General features: G+C 46.3%; 1 protein-coding gene across 1 annotated transcript in view; it reads right to left on the reverse strand.

Moving 5' to 3' along the window:
• Nucleotides 1–19,387, reverse strand: part of LOC139259426 (putative methyltransferase DDB_G0268948) — a 121,119-nt gene extending 101,732 nt beyond the window's left edge. The window contains exons 1-2 of the mRNA XM_070874892.1: nucleotides 19,277–19,387; nucleotides 10,686–10,846 (exon numbers count right to left, since the gene is read on the reverse strand). Of these exons, the coding sequence (XP_070730993.1) occupies nucleotides 10,686–10,846; nucleotides 19,277–19,387 (272 nt within the window). The remainder of the gene's footprint in view (nucleotides 1–10,685; nucleotides 10,847–19,276) is intronic.
• Between the last annotated feature and the right edge of the window lie 812 nt (nucleotides 19,388–20,199).

Below are 20,199 nucleotides of genomic sequence, written 5' to 3' on the forward strand. Positions count from 1 at the left end.
AAATAACAAAGCGAGAGAAGATAGTTTGAGAGTAAATTAGCAAGAAATATAAAAACAGACAGTAAGAGCTTCTACTTGTATGTAAAAAGGAAGAGAGTAGCTAAAGTAAACATTGGTCCCTTTGAGGATAAGACTGGGGAATTAATAATGGGAAACAGGGAAATGGCAGTGACTTTGAACAAATATTTTGTATCTGTCTTCACGGTAAAAGATACATCCCAATAATTGATAATCAAGGGGCTATTGGGAGGGGGGGAGCTTAAACAATCATTATCACTATAGAAAAAGAACTAGGCAAACTAATGGGACCAAAGGTGGACAAGTCCCCTGGACCTGATGGCCTGCATCAGAGGGTCTTAAAATAAATGGCTACAGAGAGTGGAATGCATTGGTTGTAATCTACCAAAATTCCTTGGATTCTGGAGAGGTCCCAGTGGATTGGAAAACTGCAAATTTAATGCCCCTATTTAAGAAAGGAGAGAGACAGAAAGTAGGTACTATAGACTAGTTAGCCTAACATCTGTCATTGGGAAAATGCTGGAGTCCATTATAAGGAAGTGGTAGCAGGACATTTAGAAAATCATAATGCAGTCAATTAGAGCCAGCACAGTTTTATGAAGGGGAAATCATGTTTGACAAATTTGCTGGAGTTCATTGAAGATGTAACAAGCAGGGTGGATAAAACAGAACCAGTAAATGTGGTGTATTTGGATTTCCAGAAGGCATTCGATAAGGTGCCACATAAAAGGTTACTGTACAAGATAAGAGCTCACAGGGTTGGGGGTAATATATTAGCATGGATAGAGGATTGGCTAACTAACAGAAAACAGGGAGTCGGGATGAATGGGTCATTTTCTGGTTGGCAAACAGTAACTAGTGAAGTGTCACAGGGGTCAGTGCTTGGGCCTCAACTATTTACAATCTATATTGATGACTTGGATGAAGAGACCGAGTGTAATGTATCCAAATTTGCTGATGATACAAAGATGTGTGGGAAAGCAAATTGTGTGGAGGGTGCAATGGGCTGTATTTTCGGCTTTTTGCATTTTTGCCCGTTTCCGGGCGCAATTTGCGGCGGAATAACATTAGTGCCAGAGCGAGCAGCATTTTCCAAATGAAAGTTCATGAGGAACGTTAGCTTTAACTCTGGCTTTGCACCACACAATTTGTGCACCGGAGCCGAAAGTTATGGTGCTAAAAAAAATCAGTCGTTCTGCGCACGCGCAATTTTTTTTTTCTTCCCGTGCTTCTGGTCTGCTGTCCGATCGCAAACGCTAATGCAGGGCGCAGCCGTGCGCATGCGCTGTACACCCGGGACTGAATCAGCCATTTTAAAATTGGATTTTGACGATGATACGAGACATTGCGCCAGACGAATCAACCACGAGGCTAATGAAGCTGTCGTGGGGGCTGTGGAAAGAAGATGGCAGGAGTTGCATCGTAGGGTGGATCTAGACCACTGCCATCCATTTTTAAAAGGATTTAAATCGCTGAGGAGGTCTCTGCCTCAGACATTGTGATCAGGACTGCCACACAGTACCGAAAGAAGTTTAATGATCTTTCAAGGATTGTTCGAGTGAGTATAATTTTAATTCATGTACCCCTTCATTACTTCAATTATAAATCTGACATTATTTGTGCCATTAGGCTTTCAGCACTCTGTGGGTTGTCTCCAAAAATGCACGACACATAGGTAGGCTTGGCACCCTATTTGTCATGAATGATCTTTACACATTATTAAGATTGCTTTCTGAGATCTCATAATATGGCTCCGTACTTCGATGTCCTCCTGATGAACCACATGCAACTTCCAAGGTCATTAAACAGAGGAATCTATTACATTTCGACAGTATGGTATAAGTGCTTTGGTGGCTATCTGTGCCACAAGAGCAGATGAACCCTCTTGTAACTATTGCCATTTTCAGCTTTGCAGGCAAAGAAGTCTCACAATCGCTGCGAGCAGGGGTGGACAGGCAACAGTCCGTCTCAGAACCTGCCACTCACCAATATCGAGGAGCGAGTGGCAGGCCTCATCGGCATCTCAGGTCAGGCAGCTGCCACTGAGGGCACTGACCCCCGCTTGGATACTGAGAGTTAGCCCTGCACATTCCCAGGGATGGGTTGGAGCAATGTCATGCAGTGTCTGTGGATTAGGGTTGGAGCAATGTCATGCAGTGTCTCTGGACTAAATATAATGGAGTAGCGGCGGTCCTTCAAATAAGCCTGTGCTATGCAACCTTCCTCATGTCATCCTGCCCCCTCCCCTGCTGCTAACCACTTCCAGATGACAAATCACAGGCACAGCATCCCTTAAGAGAATACTCCACATCAGGCCATCATCTGGAGGAGGAGGAAGAAGAGGAGGATATAGATGAGTGAACTCTGGCACAGCAACTGGCGCAGCTTGAATCCACCCTGTTCTACCACCGGCACTTACCTCATCTGAGGACGATGAAGTAACTTTCTCGTGGTTTGACAACTCCGAGGCTGCTGAGACTAGTGGCGTGCAGCAACGCAGTTCTGGGGTCGAATCCTGTATGCCATCTCTCCGGCGGGTGGGTCGGCAAAGTCGGTCTGCTGACAGACAGGCAGATGTGGAACTGGACATGGTGGGAATGTCCAAGGAGAGCATCCAGGTCAGCCGTCAGCTCCTTAATGTCTTGGGTAGGATTCCCATGACCATTGAGAGTCTCACTGCGAACATTATGGAGGTAGGGTCGCAGATTGTCGGTGCGAACCGCGATACCTGCAAGGCCATCAGTGCCCACATGAGGCTGGTGGCCTCCAGCAGTCACACTGGAGTCCGAGATAGTGTGGCACGAATCCTTGCGGAATATGACGCACGATGTGCACAAGCTCTGCTTCAGCTTGGGCAGGTGATGCAGACAATAAACGCTCCCACCATACCCTCTGCGTTCCCCACTGTCACACCCAAACTAAAACCACCTGTGACTGTCGACGCCGATGAAGAGGCTCGCCAGTCAGAAGCCGGGCCTTGCACGCCACGAGCTGGTCCAGTGTGTCCCCAGGCAGCATCTCCATTGTCTCTCCCCGCAACACAGCAGCGCTCTGACAACGTTGCTGCTCGCCATCTTGGTACCACTTGGGTTAGGAGCAGCAAGCAAGGAAGGGTGATAAGGGGAAAAATAGTGGGGCAGGGGTTGCTGCATTATGTTGTTGATGCTGGATGCATCATATGTTTAATGTCACATTGTTATTATGTTCTGGATTATGTTGTTGATAATGTTGTTGAATGATCACACTGCTAGATGCAGCTAATTATTTTATGTTATTTTATTAAAGTTTCATAATGAAGGTTACATTACAAAGTTTACAATGTTACAATATTTAATAAATTATTTTGTTCACTTTAACCATTCCTGTGTAGTGTCTCATTTGCAGAATAAGAGGGGGAATAGTCATCATGGTGGGATAGAATGGCCAGGCAACGGTCAAATGTGCCGTTCACTCTTCAAGCAAAGCGTTCAATTATGAGCTGCTGACGCAAGGCTTTTGCAGCGGTGAAATCTCCTCGATGCCTCCCCTGTGGTTGTGGTGGGGGTCATGGTGGCATGGGTTCCTCGCTAGGCTCCTCTTCCTCGTCTTCCTCCTCGCCCCTCTCTCCGGAGGTGGTCCTGCAATCCCCATTGGCAAATCCTGTCCCCTCATGATGGTTAAGTTGTGTAACATGCAGCATACCACAATGAACTCAGAGACCTGCTGAGGGGAGTATTGTAGGCTGCCTCCAGAGTGGTCCAGGCATCGGAAGCGCTGCTTCAGCACTCCAATTGTGTGTTCGACGATGTTGTGTGTGGCTGCATGGCTCTCATTATAGCGATTCTCATCTTCTGCCTGAGGGTGCTGGAGGGGGGTCATGAACCAGGTGGCGAGGCCGTAATCTTTGTCCCCGAGCATCCAGCTCTGGCCTTGTGATTGCCACTGGAACATACGTGAAACACTGCTCTCACGCAAGATGAAAGCATCATGGATGCTTCCTGGATATTGGGCATTGACTGCCATGATGCACTGAGTATGGTCGCAGACGATCTGTACGTTCATGGAGTGGAATCCCTTTCAGTTTCGGAAAACCTCAGCCTTCTGTAAAGGTGCTCACAGGACGATGTGTGTATAGTCAAGGGCGCCCTGAACCTTGGCAAAGCCAGCAAATCATCCAAAACCTATAGTCCTCTCATTTTGGGTCTCCTTGGTCATTGGGAAGTTTATGAAGTCCATTCTGCGTGCGTACAGTGCATTAGTCACCAGGCAAATGCAGTAATGTGTAGCGTACTGCGCGATGGAGCATATGTCCCCTGCTGATGCCTGAAATGAGCCGAAGGCATTGAAGGCAAGTGTCACAGTCAACTTTACCTTGATGGGCAGTGCAGTCCTGTTTCCGCTGGTAGGTCTGCCTTTATGAGCTAGCATATCTCTGTGACCACCTCTTTTCGGAAGCGCAGCCTTCTAATGCACTGTGCCTCAGAGAGCTGGAGGTGTGTGACGTTCCCTGTAAACTCATGGTGGATAAGGTCTCCTCCCCATACATCTGCGACCTCTTCGATTATGTTGCAAATGATCACCAATAAGCCTTCTTCCAGCTCGAAGTATGAATATAGTAGCTAGGATTACTGGCTCCCGACCTAGCATGGCTCCCATCTTTTAAAACATCCTTAAATGAGCTTTATAAAACAAACTAGAAACTCACATAAACTTCACTATCAAAATTTTGCAGTAACACAGTGTTCTTCTCCCAATCCTTTTAATCACTCACAACTGTGACTTTCTCCTCCGTTTTCAAGATGACACCGTTAGAGCCTGTTGTGCCATGGGCAAAATGCTCGAAAGTTCCACCCGGGATACTAGCGCAGTGATGCATGCTGATTTATGTCATCCAAACAGTCAAAACAATGGGCATGCACTAAGTTTTAGTGCTGCCGCAAAACCATTGACAAAGATTCCGCTCGGGCACAAAATCTTGTACTTCTCATTTCACGTCCAAAAAATCATTTTTGCGTCCCACCAAGGCACTAAATGGGGCGCAAATGAGCCAAAAATCCAGCCGAAAGAATCTGCAAAGGGATATAGATAGGCTAAGTGAGTTGTCAGAAATCTGGCAAATGGTGTATTTAGACTTTCAAAAGGCTTTTGACAAGGTCCCACACAAGAGATTAGTGTGCAAAATTAAAGTGCATGGTATTGGGGCTAAGGTATTGACATGGATAGAGAACTGGTTGGCAGACAGGAAGCAAAGAGTAGGAATAAACGGGTCCTTTTCAGAATGGCAGGCAGTGACTAGTGGGGTACCGCGAGGTTCAGTGCTGGGACCCCAGCTATTTACAATATACATTAATGATTTAGACGAAGGAATTGAATGTAATATCTCCAAGTTTGCAGATGATACTAAGCTGGGTGGCAGTGTGAGCTGTGAGGAGGATGTTAAGAGGCTGCAGAGTGACTTGGACAGGTTAGGTGAATGGGCAAATGCATGACAAATGCAGTATAATGTAGATAAATGTGAGGTTATCCATTTTGGTGGCAAAAACAGGAAGGCAGAATGTTATCTGAATGGTGACAGATTCTTAAAAGGAGAGGTGCAACGAGACCTGGGTGCCATGGTACATCAGTCATTGAAAGTTGGCATGCAGGTACAGCAGGCGGTGAAGAAGGCAAATGGCATGTTGGCCTTCAAAGCGAGAGGATTTGAGTATAGGAGCAGGGAGGTCTTACTGCAGTTGTGCAGGGCCTTGGTGAGGCCACACCTTGAATATTGTGTGCAGTTTTGGTCTCCTAATCTGAGGAAGGACATTCTTGCTATTGAGGGAGTGCAGTGAAGGTTCACCAGACTGATTCCTGGGATGACTGGACTGACATATGAAGAAAGACTGGATCGACTAGGCTTATATTCACTGGAATTTAGAAGAATGAGAGGGGATCTCATAGAAACATATAAAATTCTGACGGGATTGGACAGGTTGGATGCAGGAAGAATGTTCCCGATGTTGGGGAAGTCCAGAACCAGGGGTCATAGTCTGAGGATAAGGGGTAAGCCATTTAGGACCGAGATGAGGAGAAACTTCTTCACCCAGAGAATTGTGAACCTGTGGAAATCTCTACCACAGAAAGTTGTTGAGGCCAGTTCGTTAGATATATTCAAAAGGGAGTTAGATGTGGCCCTTACGGCTAAAGGGATCAAGGGGTATGGAGAGAAAGCAGGAATGGGGTACTAAAATTGCAAAAATTATTAGCCATGATCATTGAATGGTGATGCAGGCTCGAAGGGCCGAATGGCCTACTCCGACATCTATTTTCTATGTTTCTATGTTTCTATGTAATGTGTAGTAATGTGAGGTTCTCCACTTTGATAGGAAAATAAAAAAGCAATTATTATTTAAATGGGGAGGTTACAAAATGCTGTGGTACAGAGGGACCTGGGGGTCCTTATACATGAAACACAAAAAGTTAGTATGCAGGTACAGCAAGTAATTAGGAAGGCAAATGGAATGTTGGCCTTTATTGTAAAGGGGATTGGAGTATAAAAGTAGCAAAGTCCTGCTACAACTGTACAGGGCGATGATGAGTACTATGTACAGTTTTGGTCCCTTATTTAAGGAATGATATACTTTCATTGGAGGCAATTAAGAGAAGGTTCATGAGGTTGATTCCTGAGATGAAGGCGTTATCTTATGAAGAAAGTTTGAGCAGGTTGGGCAGCATTCAAAGAGTGTAAAAGCCAATGTCGATTTCCATGGATATCCTGGTTCCTGCAACTTCTACTTGCAAACCGTTGTTAGGTACCCTTATGCTCCAGAACCTCCTTGTCCTGTTGCTTCTCTTCAATGCTATGTAGTCTATGGGGATTGCTATTTCTAGCATTGAACATCGGTTTATGCTTCAGTCGGCATGCCTTCGCAAGGTGCCCAGTTTTCTCGCAGAAGAAACACCCTGCCTTCACATATGGACAGCTTTGAGCAATATGTTGTCCCAGACACTGGTAGCATGACTTCAATGCACTGTTACCTTGGCCAGTTGTTGAGGCCTTGGGGCCCAACTGCCTTTTCCTTCTAACCTGCAGGCGATTCACTTCGATTGTCTGATGACTGGAAATGGTGCGAAATTCTTGGGAGTTTGGTTGGCCATATCCATTGACATAGCTGTCTGACAAGCTAAATCAAAAGTCAAGTTAGAGGTTGTCATCAACTTTCTTCTGAATGCTTCATTTTTCATCCCACAAACAAAATGGTCATGTAATGCTCGGTCCTGAAAGTTTCCAAAATTACTGTGAATGGATAGCTTTTTTAATGCTACAATGTACTCACTGATACCCTCATGAATTAATTGATCTTTTGTTCCAAAACAATAACTTTCAGCTATTTCCAGGGGCTCAGGACTGTAGTGCTGATCTAACTTGGTTAGAAGCTCCGTCAGTGGCGTGGCCTTTGGCTTAACAGGACCATACATATTTTTCAGGGTTTCATACACGTCGGGGCCTGCTTCAGTCAGGAAAATAGCTAGTTTTCTTTCTAACACCACATGGTTATGGTTTTCACCATCGGGGCTTAGACGATACTATTTGCGGTGAAAAACATTTCTAGCGCACCACATATGCTCCGAATGTCTCTCAGTCGTGATGGAACTCACCCAAGCACCCTATTATTCCCATAGGTGCAGCCATCTGTACTCTTCAATTCAGACAAGTGTGTTTGTAATTTACCTTGGATTTTTAGCTGTGCTGTAAAACGAAGAACCTCTCAAAGTCTCTCTGTTGTTTGGCAGGAATCTTCCACCGACACAAATTTCAGCTAGGGAATCCAGTTATCCTATCCTACATCGACAATGTGATATATTCTTTACAACATTACAAACATGCCAACAAAAAGTGGCTCTACAGGAACTTGTCATGTGACCTTGTTTCATGATCCTTTTATTGTATACATCAATACTTGTATTATCACAGTAGTCCACTAGATGGAGCAGTAGTCCACTAGGGGGAGCTGTATATTACAAAGGCTCAGTCCGAGGTTGGGTTGCCCAGGACATGACTGTGGAATAGCCGTAGCTCAACCCAGCCTGCGCAGCTGACCAGTTGCTTTATTTTTTGCGCAATTGTGCAAATCCAAGTTTTCTTCTTTAAAATTCCCAGAAATGGAAAAAGCAGCTCCCTGGTTTGACTAATCAGGGAACAGCCTTTTTGCGCCTGTCGAGAAACCGTCTTTGCTCATCTAGGCCCAGGAACGTTAAAGATTTTTTGGGGAGGGAGAGGGCTCAGAATAGGGCAAGGAGAAGAATGCTGTAAAGGAAAGAGGGAGAGGAACGTGAATTTTTTGTGCCAGGGATCTCATTTCGTGAGGGAGAATGTTGCAGTGTGGTATCTGGGAGTTCACATGCAGCCCACTCACTGGCTGTGAAGTGTGTTTGGCTACAGCCCCAATAGCTTGCTCCAGACAATAGCAATCTTCAACGACCCTCGTGATTTTTCATGAGAGATGAGCTCAAAAGAGTTTAATTTGATCTTCAAATTCAGGTTTCTACTTGAATCAGAATGAAAAAATCTCTTTAAAATTTCAATTTTATTGTATGAACTTGACTATTGCACAGTCCTTATCGGTGATATCTTACACCATTAAGCAATGACTGGTGGATGTTGCATTCTGTTGCTCTCAATGGGGAGGAGGAGAGGTTGGGGCAGAAGGGAGTTGGTCAGGGAAGGATCTGAGATATTGGCAGGGAAGGAAATGATTTGAAATGCAGTGGGATCTTTTTTTTTTATAAAGACATTGATAGAAAGAGAGAGACAAGGGGTTAATGTTCACGGGTGATTTTAAATACGGCATTTGGGGACAGGGAGTGGATGTTGCCAGTGAGGACAGGGGTGATGGATGAGTAAGACTTAGTGCAGTAGAGCTTGGAATAAATTGGAATTTGCAGAGAATGGAGGATGGGTGGCCAGCAAGGAGCATTGGAGCAGATGTCTGGAGTTGACAAAGGCACATGTGGCTGTTTCAGGACGAATGTGCAGAGATAACAGCGGAGCTGGGCAATGTTGTGGAAACGGATGCAAGAGGTTTTTGTGGTGAAGAGAGTATGGGATCTATAACTGTCATGTATCTTACATTATTATATATAACTGTATCCTAACATGCTATACATGACTGTAATAAGATATGACCTGTAACCACCAGCATACCTTACCACCAGGGGTGCACTTGCAGGAGACAGGTATATAAGGACAGGTCTCAGGCAAGTGCAGCATTCCAGAGCTGTGAAATAAAGGTGCAGGTCCAGAGTGACCTTGACTTCACTACATGCCTCGTGTGAATCTGTACTGAGGGGACAGGACTTTACAATAACCAAGCTCAGTGTCCAAGCGTGTTGGGAAATCACTAAGCCCAGCGACATTGGGGGGAATTTTAACCTAACTGCCCAACCGCTGCAAGCGTGTCTACTTCTGCTTTAACTGAGGGAGGTTTGGGGTTGGATGAAGCAGATCAGCAATTATAATATTTAAATGAAGCGTCTCTCAGATTCTGGCAGGCATTTAAATTTATTGGCTGTGGGCCGGGTTTTCCAAGGCTCAGCAAACCTGGTAGCTAAAGGTGGTGGGAGCTACCCCCTCCCTCACCCGGTGATCCCTCTTCCCCACCTCCCGATCTCGCCGCCATCCCCCATCCCAACAATTATTACCTGTCCCTCCAAGCAATCTCGGCCCCTGCTGGTGATCTCTCACCCCACCCAGCCCCGGCAATCTCTTCAATGTCCCCAGCATACCCCTGATGTCTCTTCTCCCAGCAATCTCCCCACTCCCGCTGATCTCTTCCCCATCTCCCCGCCGATATCTCTCCCCCCACCTCTGCCAATCTCTTCCCCCGCCCCCCCCACAACAATCTCTTCATTCCCCCCCCCCCATGCTAATTTCTTCACACCCCCCACGCCAATTTCTTCAACCCCCAATGCCAATCTCTTCCCCCATCCACCGAGGATCTCTCCCGACCCCCCCACGCCAATCTCTTCCCACCACCCCCGCCCCCCACCAATCTCTTCCCACCCCCGCCCATGCCAATTTCTTCATCCCACCACGCCAATTTCTTCACCTCCCCACACCAATCTCTTCCCTCCCACCTCCGAGGATCTCTCCCGACGCCCCCACGCCAATCTCTCCCCACCACCCCCGCCCCCCACCAATCTCTTCCCACCCCCGCCCATGCCAATTTCTTCATCCCACCACGCCAATTTCTTCACCCCCCCACACCAATCTCTTTCCTCCCACCTCCGAGGATCTCTCCCTCCACCCCCCAGCAATCGTTCCCCTCAACCCCCAGCCATCTCTCGCCCACCTGCCCCAACGCTATCTTCCCCCTACTCCAGCAATCTCTTTTTCAGCCCCTCCCCCCACCCGCCCTCGGTGATCTCTTTCACCCCCGCCAATCTCATTCCCCCCCTCCCCTCCACACTTCCCCGCCCCCCCCCACCCCCGGCTGAACTCGTCATTCCCTGCCAATCTCTCACCTCCCCCCACCATTATGTAATGTTTCCCTGGCTGGGATAACTAGCTCAGTACAGCCAAAGATTGAGCTGAGCTTGCTAATGTGTAGGGTTTGGTACCACATCGTACAATGCGTGCTCTCACTAGCCATCAAAGAAGCTCAGTTTAATTTTTTTTTAATTAATAAATGTGCATATCATTTAATTACCTGTAAGAGACATTATCAAGTCCACCCATCTTCTTGGCCTCTTCAATCTGAGCTTCACTCACATCAATTCCAACAACTTTTTCAAAGAAAGGAGCCAGTTCCCTGGAGCTCTGGCCTGAGCCACATCCCACATCCACTGCAAGGCTGAATGGCTTCCCCTTCTGAAAAGGAAATCGTATTCTAGTCAAACACCCATTTCTTCACCCATTACCCCCGCAGCAATATCTGTGCTCAGTTATTCCATGTCCAATTATTATAGTTGCACAACAACAACTTGCATTTATAGAGAGCCTTTAATGCAGTGAAACATCCCAAGGTGCTTCACAGGAGCATTGTCAGACAAAAATTGACACCAGGCCACATGAGGAGATATTAGGACAGGTTTTGGTCAAGGAGGTAGTTTTTAAGGAGCGTCTTAAAGAAGGAGAGAGAGGTAGAGAGACTGAGAGGTTTCAGCAGGGCATTCCAGAACTCAGGACATAGGCAGCACGGCCATCAATGGTGGAGCAATGGAAATCGGGAATGCACAAGAGGCCAGAATTGGAGGAGCCCAGATATCTATTGCTCTTTGAAAGAACCGGCACAGACTCGATGGGCAGAATGGCCTCCTTCTGCGCTGTACTATTCTATGATTCTATGATTCTATGATCTCGGAAGGGCTGGAGCAGCTTACAGAAATAGGAAGCAGTGAGGACATGGAGGGATTTGAAAAGGATGTGAATTTTTAAATCGAGGCGTTGCCGGAATGGGAGCCAATATAAGTCAACGAGCACAAGGGTTTGATGGGTGAAAGTGAATCAGTCAAAATGATTCTTATTATGTATTTAACCCCTTGTAACCTGTATTACACTACCACCAGAGGGCCTACCTGTTGGAGTCCCAAGGGATCACAGCATCCCTTGGGAGCACGGTATATAAGCAGGCCACCCACGAGGTACCTGCACTCTGGAGTCTTATTAAAAGAGCTAAGGTCACACTTAAACATTGTACACAGTACTCAGTTTCATCCTTTACTATGAGCATAGCAATTGGCAATGAGGTAATGAGCAACCGCACAAAAATGCAAAGAACAGCTGGAGAAGTTCTCAGAAGGAGACTATTGAGAGGTCTTTGTGGAGAGACTCGACCAATACTTCGTGGCCAACAAGCTGGAAGGGGACGAGAATGCTACCAAACGAAGGGCAATCCTCCTAACTGTCTGTGGGGCAACAACCTATTGCCTCTTGAAGAACCTCCTAGCTCTGGCAAAACCAACAGAGAAATCCTATGAAGAATCGTGTACGCTGGTCCGGGAGCACCTAAATCCTAAGGAAAGCGTTTTGATAGCGAGATATCGATCGGAGGGCCAGGAAGTGGCGAGCTATGCCGCCGAACTAAGGTGCCTCGCAGGACATTGTCAGTTTGAGGGATTCCTAGTACAAATGCTTACAGACTTTTTTGTACTGGGCATTGGCCATGAGATAATCCTTCGCAAACTGTTGTCTGTAGAAACTCCGAACCTAAGTAAAGCCATAACGATAGCCCAGGCATTTATGTCCACCAGCGACAACACCAAACAGATTTCGCAGAAGTTTCGGCCAGTACTGTGCATAAAGTAACGTCGGTTTCGAGCAGAAATGTACATGGCAGAACGTACACGCCGGCTGCTGCTGCCTGACCTCAGATGACCCAGATTCCGCCATCAATCGTTAATGTGAGGCAGTTAACACCTTGTTGGTGTTGTAGAGGTGATCATCGGCCCCATCAGTGCCACTTTAAGCACTATGCGTGCAACGGTTGCAGAACAATGGGACACCTCCAGCGAATGTGCAGGCGAGCTGCAAACCACCACGTTGCAGAGGAAAATCGATCCACTGTGGATCAGGCTGAATTGGAGACTTGTACCGAGGAGGCAGAAGTGTACGGGGTACACACATTCACCACGAAATGTCCACCAATAATGTTGAAAGTTGAACTGAATGGTATTTCAGTATCTATGGAACTGGACACAGGGGCAAGTCAGTCCATAATGAGTAAAAAGGCCTTCGACAGGCTGTGGGGCAAAAAGGCACACAGGCCCAAGCTCAGCCCCATTCACACCAAACTAAGGACTTACACCAAGAAACTAATCCCTATAATTGGCAGTGCAGAAGTCAAAGTCTCCTATGATGGAGCAGTACACGAACTCCCGCTGTGGATTGTGCCAGGGGATGGCCCCATGTTGTTTGGCAGAAGCTGGCTGGGAAAAATCCGCTGGAACTAGGACGACATCCGAACGCTTTCATCCGTCGATGATGCCTCATGTGCCCAGGTTCTGAGCAGATTTCCATCGTTGTTCGAGCCAGGCATTGGAAGCTTCTCGGGGGCGAAAGTGCAGATCCATTTGGTTCCTGGTACGCGACTCATCCACCACAAGGCACGGGTGGTACTTTACATGATGCGTGAGAAAGTGGAAATTGAGCTGGACAGACTGCAGTGAGAAGGCATCATCGTGCCGGTGGAATTCAAAGAATGGGCCAGTCCGATTGTCCTGGAACTTAAAGAGGACGGCACGGTTAGAATTTGTGGGGACTATAAAGTAACGATTAACCGTTTTTCGCTACAGGACCAGTACCCGCTATTCAAGGCAGATGACCTATTCGTGACCCTGGCTGGAGGGAAGACGTTCACCAAGCTGGACCTGACCTTGGCCCACATGACGCAGGAGCTGGAGGAGTCTTTGAAAGAACTCAACTGCATCACATGCACAAAGGTCTGTTCATCTATAACCGGTGCCTGTTCGGGATTTGGTCGGTCGCGGTAATCTTCCAACGGAACATGGAGAGCCTGCTAAAGTCAGTTCCTCACACCATGGTTTTCCAGGACGACATTCTGGTTACAGGTCAGGACACCATTGAGCACTTGAAGAATCTGGAAGAGGTTCTTAGTCAGTTGGATTGCGTAGGGCTCAGGTTGAAACGCTCGAAGTGTATTTTCCTGGCGCAGGTCGTCGAGTTCTTGGGAAGAAGAATCGCGGCAGACGGCATCAGACCCACCGACGCCAAGATGGAGGCCATCAAGAACGCGCCGAGACCACAGAACGTGACGGAGCTGCGGTCATTCCTGGGACTCCTTAATTATTTCGGTAATTTCCTACCTGGGTTAACACCCTGCTAGTACCCCTACATGCGCTACTGCGCAAGGAAGACGACTGGGTATGGTGGAACAGCGATATGAGCAGCTTGTGGTCAGCTTCAAGCACCAACTTGAGGCCAAATAAGTACTGGTGCATTTTTTTTACCCAGTAAACGCACGCCAGAGCCTCTTTTTCAATCATGCTGTAGACCCTTTCGGCCTTGGACAAACTCCTGGACGCATATGCGACTGGTTGCAAGATCCCCGATTCATTAGCCTGTATGACGACACATCGCAAGCTAGCACTAATCTTTTACAAGAGTTATACAGGACAAGCAGTTTGTTTGAACAGAACAGATTTCTGGCTTTCTTAAAGGCAGCCTCTTGTGAATTCCCCCATACCCAGTCAGAGTAGGAATTGCAGGATAGTTCAGATGAATATGTGGCTGAAGGAATGGTGCAAAGGGGAGGGATTCAAATTCCTGGGACATTGGAACCGGTTCTGGGGAGGTGGGACCAATACAAACCGGACGGTCTGCACCTGGGCAGGACTGGAAACGATGTCCTAGGTGGAGTGTTTACTAGTGCTGTTGGGGAGGAGTTAAACTAAAATTGCAGGGGGATGGGAAGTAAAATGGGGGCAGAAGCAAAAGTAGGAAGGAGGAAAGCAGGAGTAGAGGGCAGAGAAATCAAGGGCAAAAATCAAAAAGGGCGATATTACAACATAATTCTAAAAAGGAAAAGAGTGTTAAAAAAACAAGCCTGAAGGCTCTGAGTCTCAATGCGAGGAGCATTCATAATAAGGTGGATGAATTGACTGTTAACGAATATGATGTAATTGGGATTACGGAGACATGGCTCCATGGTGACCAAGGCTGGGAACTCAACATCCAGAGGTATTCAATATTCAGGAAGGACAGACAGGAAGGAAAAGGAGGTGGGGTAGTGTTACTGGTTAAAGAGGAGATTAACGCAATAGTAAGGAAGGACTTCAGCGTGGATGATGTGGAATCTATATGGGTAGAGCTGTGAAACAGCAAAGGGCAGAAAACGTTAGTGGGAATTGTGTACAGACCTCCAAACAGTAGTAGGGAGTTCGGGATAGCAGCAAACAGGAAATTAGCGATGCGTGCAATAAGGGTACAGCAGTTATCATGGGTGACTTTATACTGCATATTGATTCGGCTAACCAAACTGGTAGCAATACTGTGGAGGAGGATTTCCTGGAGTGTATAAGGGATGGTTTTCTAGACCAATATGTTGAGGAAGCAACTAGAGAGCAGGCCATCCTAGACTGGGTCTTGTGTAATGAGAGAGGATTAATAAGCAATCTGGTTGTGTGGGGCCTCTTGGGGAAGATTGACCATAATATGGTAGAATTCTTCATTAAGATGGAGAGTGACACAGTTAATTCAGAGACTAGGGTCCTGAACTTAAAGAAAGGAAACTTAGATGGTATGAGACGCGAATTGGCTAGGATGATACTTAAAGGGTTGACGGTGGATAAGCAATGGCAGACATTTAAATATCACATGCATGAACTACAACAATTGTACATCGCTGTGTGGCGTAAGAATAAAAAAGGGAAGGTGGCTTAACCGTGGCTAACAAGGGAAATTAGGGAAAGTGTTAAATCCAAGGAAGAGGCATACAAATTGGCCAGAAAAAGCAGCAAACCTGAGGACTGGGAGAAATTTAGAATTCAGCAGAGGAGGACAACGGGTTTAATAAGGAGGGGGAAAATAGAGTATGAGAGTAAGATTGCAGGTCACATAAAAACTGATGCAAAAGCTTCTTTAGATATGTGAAAAAAAAAGATTAGTGAAGACTAATGTAGTCCCTTGCAGTCAGAATCAGGGGAATTCATAATGGGGAACAAGGAAATGGCAGACCAATTGAACAAATACTTTGGTTCTGTCTTCGTTAAGGAAGACACGAATAACCTCCCGAAAATACTAGGGGACCGAGGGTCTAGCGAGAAGGGGGAACTGAGGGAAATCCTTATTAGTCCGGAAATGGTGTTAGGGAAATTGAAGGGACTGAAGGTCGATAAATCCCCAGGGCCTGATAGTCTGTATCCCAGAGTACTTAAGGAAGTGGCCCGAGAAATAGTAGATGCATTGGTGGTCATTTTCTAACATTCCATGGACTCTGGTTCAGTTCCTATGGATTGGAGAGTAGCTAATGTAACCCCACTTTTTAAAAAAGGAGGGACAAAGAAAACAGGGGATTATAGACTGGTTAGCCTGACATCGGTAGTGGGGAAAATGCTGGAATCAATTCTTAAAGATGTAATATTAGTGCATTTGGAAAGCAGTGAAAGGATCGGTCCAAGTCAGCATGGATTTATGAAAGGTAAATCATGCTTGACAAATCTTCTAGAGTTTTTTGAGGATGTAACTAGTAGAGTAGATAAGGGAGAACCAGTGGATGTGATGTATTTGGACTTTCAAAAGGCTTTTGGCAAGGTCCCGCACAAGATTAAGGCACATGGTATTGGGGGTAATGTACTGACGTGGATAGCCAACTGGTTGGCAGACAGGAAGTAAAGAGTGGGAATAAATGGGTCCTTTTCAGAATGGCAGGCAGTGACTAGTGGGGTGCTGCAGGGTTCAGTGCTGGCACCCCAGCTATTTACAATATACATTAATGATTTAGACAAAGGAATTGAATGTAATATCTCCAAGTTTGCAGATGACACTAAGCTGGGTGGTAGTGCGAGCTGCGAGGAGGATGCTAGGAGGCTGCAGGAGGACTTGGACAGGTTAGGTGAATGGGCAAATACATGGCAGATGCAGTATAATGTGGATAAATGTGAGTTTATCCACTTTGATGGCAAAAACAGGAAGTCAGATTATTATCTGAATGGTGACAGATTAGTGAAAGGGGAGGTGCAACAGGACCTGGGTGTCCTGGTACATCAGTCATTCAAGGCACGCATGCAGGTACAGCAAGCAATAAAAAAAGCTAATGGCATGTTGGCCTTCATAGCAAGGTGATTTGAGTATAGGAACAGGGAGGTCTTACTGCAGTTGTACAGGGCCTTGGTGAGACCACACCTTGAGTATTGTGTGCAGTTTTGGTCTCCTAATCTGAGGAAGGACATTCTTGCTATTGAGGGAGTGCAGTAAAGGTTCACCAGACTGATTCCTGGGATGGCCGGACTGACATTTGAAGAAAGACTGGATCGACTAGGCTTATATTCACTGGGATTTAGAAGAATGAGAGGGGATCTCATAGAAACATATAAAATTCTGACGGGATTGGACAGGTTAGATGCAGGAGGAATGTTCCCGATGTTGGGGAAGTCCAGAACCAGGGGTCACAGTCTAAGGATAAGGGGTAAACCATTTAGGACCGAGATGAAGAGAAACTTCTTCACTCAGAGAATTGTGAACCTGTGGAATTCTCTACCACAGAAAGTTGTTGAGGCCAGTTCGTTAGATATATTCAAAAGGGAGTTAGATGTGGCCCTTACGGCTAAAGGGATCAAGGGGTATGGAGAGAAAGCAGGAATGGGGTACTGAAGTTGCATGATCAGCCATGATCATATTAAATGGTGATGCAGGCTCGAGGGGCCAAATGGCCTACTCCTGCTCGTATTTTTTATGTTCTTATGTTCTTCCCAGCCATGAAATGTAACCGATTTTCCAACCCCCCCACTCCCCCACAAGTTACCATGGTGCCGGTATATAGTGACTGGTCCGCGCAGTGTTGACCTGTCGAAAGCCGGCCAGTTGCTCTTTCTGCCTGTTTTAGGGGGTAGCTGGTCAGCAGGATCAACTGAGGCCAAGGAGTTAAAATACCCATCTTCTCAAACTGATGATGCAGGTGGGTTTGATGCTCGACCATTCCCTCACCCCCAAATCTTTCTCATAGTTAAATTCTTCCTATCGCCCACCCTGCCCTCTTCTCTCCAGTGTCCTAAATTGGAGATGGCTAGTTGTCAAAATGTTGATGGTAGACTCATAATATTGGCAATTCTTTGTACTGTTCCTTTAAGGGAATTCAGAATTTCCCATCTCAGTTTAAAGACAAAGGGGTGAAAATTCGGTCTGTTGCCCCTTCTGTTCGCGCCCCGGAGGGGCAGTAATGGCAGCGGAAATCATTTCCAGGCGGACTTTCAGCACCCCGCCGGGACATTAAGTGTCAGTTTTGTGGTGGCACGGAGCAGTACCACTGAGAGAGGTGAGCCGGTGTGCAACGCCCCTGATCGCGACACTGTTCTTAAATTTGTTTTCTGGGGGACCCGTAGCGCCTCGTTGCGCACCCTAGTGGGACAGCCTGGGAAATCGGGTGGTCCGAGCTATACCGGCAGCAGTGAGGGAAGGAAGGAATACCCGAGGCAAGTGTGATTGTTTTTTTGTTTTTTTTGCGATTATGTTTATGTGGCATCAGTAAGGTATTGAGAATGTTTTTGTTGCTTTTTTGCCAATGTTTTTTCTCCCAGGGAAACCTCTCTTAGGGCACTCCGAGGCTGACTCTTTAGCTCTGGATTTTCAGTTGCTCAGCTGACCTAGTACCCTAAAAGAGGTGTGGAACGCGTTCCGCTCCACACTCAGGGCCCAGCTGATGAATTTTGCGGCTGCAGATGCAAGCCATTTCCCAGCGCAAAATTTACCGTCCCACTGCCATTAGCGCCTCAAAATGGGCAGTACCGAATTTCCACCCCTTATTGTTTTGTGCATCATTTACAGCTAGTAAACTATGAAGCCTACTCTCTCCTGGGTAACAAGTACCTCTAATTTATTTTCGTGCACGGCCCCTTTAAATGGCTGTGCAGCCCATTCAAATTTTGGCGAATGCACTGTTTCTTCTATGTAAAAGCCCGTGAGGGGCCTGCACGGAACTCCCAGCAGCCATGCAGCTTAGCAGGAACGTTGATAACAAGGCATGAGCCACAGGTGAAAGGGCAGCCAAGAACAATGAGAAACTTCAGAAAAAATAGTGTTAGAGTACTCAATTGAAAACTTTTATCAGCTTTTTCCTACATAAATGAGTACGAATTCATCATGTTCAGCTATTTACATTCAAAAGATCATTAACAAATAGAATAGTACCAGGAATTGGTCAAGGTGTCCTTTATTTTACAAACCCTCGCGGTTATTCCCTTTTACTGTAACGGCCACGCGCTTAACCTTCAACAATGCAACTTCAACCTTGATGAAGCTTGGAACGCCAAATGGAGTTCATCAGAAGTCACAAACACTTCATGAAAGACCTGACACAGAAGATCTCTGACTTCGATCTTCCGCAATGTTTATAGACAACCCCAAACTGCATCCACATAAACCGTGGCAGGTGCCGATACTTGACGCACAAATGAAGAATTAAAGCCTCTCCAGTGTGCAACTGTGGTCACCCAGAACAGACCAGAAAACATACATTATAGTTGCTGCTCTACATCTACATCAGCCATACAAAGTAGTGCAATAATTGTTGCAGACCAACTCCTTTTTCAAGAATCTGCTGCTACGTTTATTTCTCCAAAGTCTCACCTTTCTCTGCAGGTAGTTGAGGATGAGGTTGTGGATTTCAGCAGGTGAAAGGGGCCTGTATTTCTGATACAGAGCAGCGTGCTCCTGCCCCTCAAAGAAACGTGCAGCCATGTTCGTGTCGAATCGAGCAACTGAACGTCAATCCGACAGGTATCTTTAACACAGGTAATTCCTGAAGGTAACTCTTCTCAGTTACTGAATCAGTAATCAGCACTCACCTATGATTATAACCAATCTATCTCTAAAGCGGGACCTGAACTTTCTTTCCAACCATTTAGTACTTTCATATCACGGCCATCTGCACACACAAAGATTAGAAGTACGCGACTGGGTTGTGCAATGTGTGATAACTATTAATGGAAAGGACTGAACACAACGGCAACGTAAACTTTCCTCTGGAAATAATTGCCAGTTTCCGGCGTTTGATAAAAGGCTGTTTCTGCTGACAGAAGCAGCTCTGGTTGAGGTGATTATTGTCTAGTTGGTGGACTATGCCCCATGGAAAGCAAAGAGTGGCGGAGGAACATTACACAGAAAGATTTGCACTTATACAGTGCCTTTAGGAGCTCAGAACATCCCAAAGCGCTTTACAGATAATGAAGTACATTTTGAAGTGTAGTCACTGTTGTAATGTAAGAAATGCTGCAGCCAATTTGTACAGAGAATTTAATACATTTGCACCACACAATGTAAGGGTCGGTAAACCTTGGAATTACCAATACTGTAATTTAACCTGACAGTTCTTTGGGTATGAGGCTGATTTAGACAGCTGGATAGAAGTTGTGTTATGTTCCTGGTTATTGATGCATGGCTGGGATCAGTGGTGGAGATGCTTTATTTGACTTGGACGTCCCTCCCTTTACTGACAGCTTGGGGACCATTCCCAGTGGTCTATGGTATCCAAAACGAACTAATAAGTGAAC

This window comes from Pristiophorus japonicus, chromosome 3, assembly GCF_044704955.1.
Source record: "Pristiophorus japonicus isolate sPriJap1 chromosome 3, sPriJap1.hap1, whole genome shotgun sequence".
In the NCBI taxonomy this organism is placed as follows: Eukaryota; Metazoa; Chordata; class Chondrichthyes; family Pristiophoridae; genus Pristiophorus; species Pristiophorus japonicus.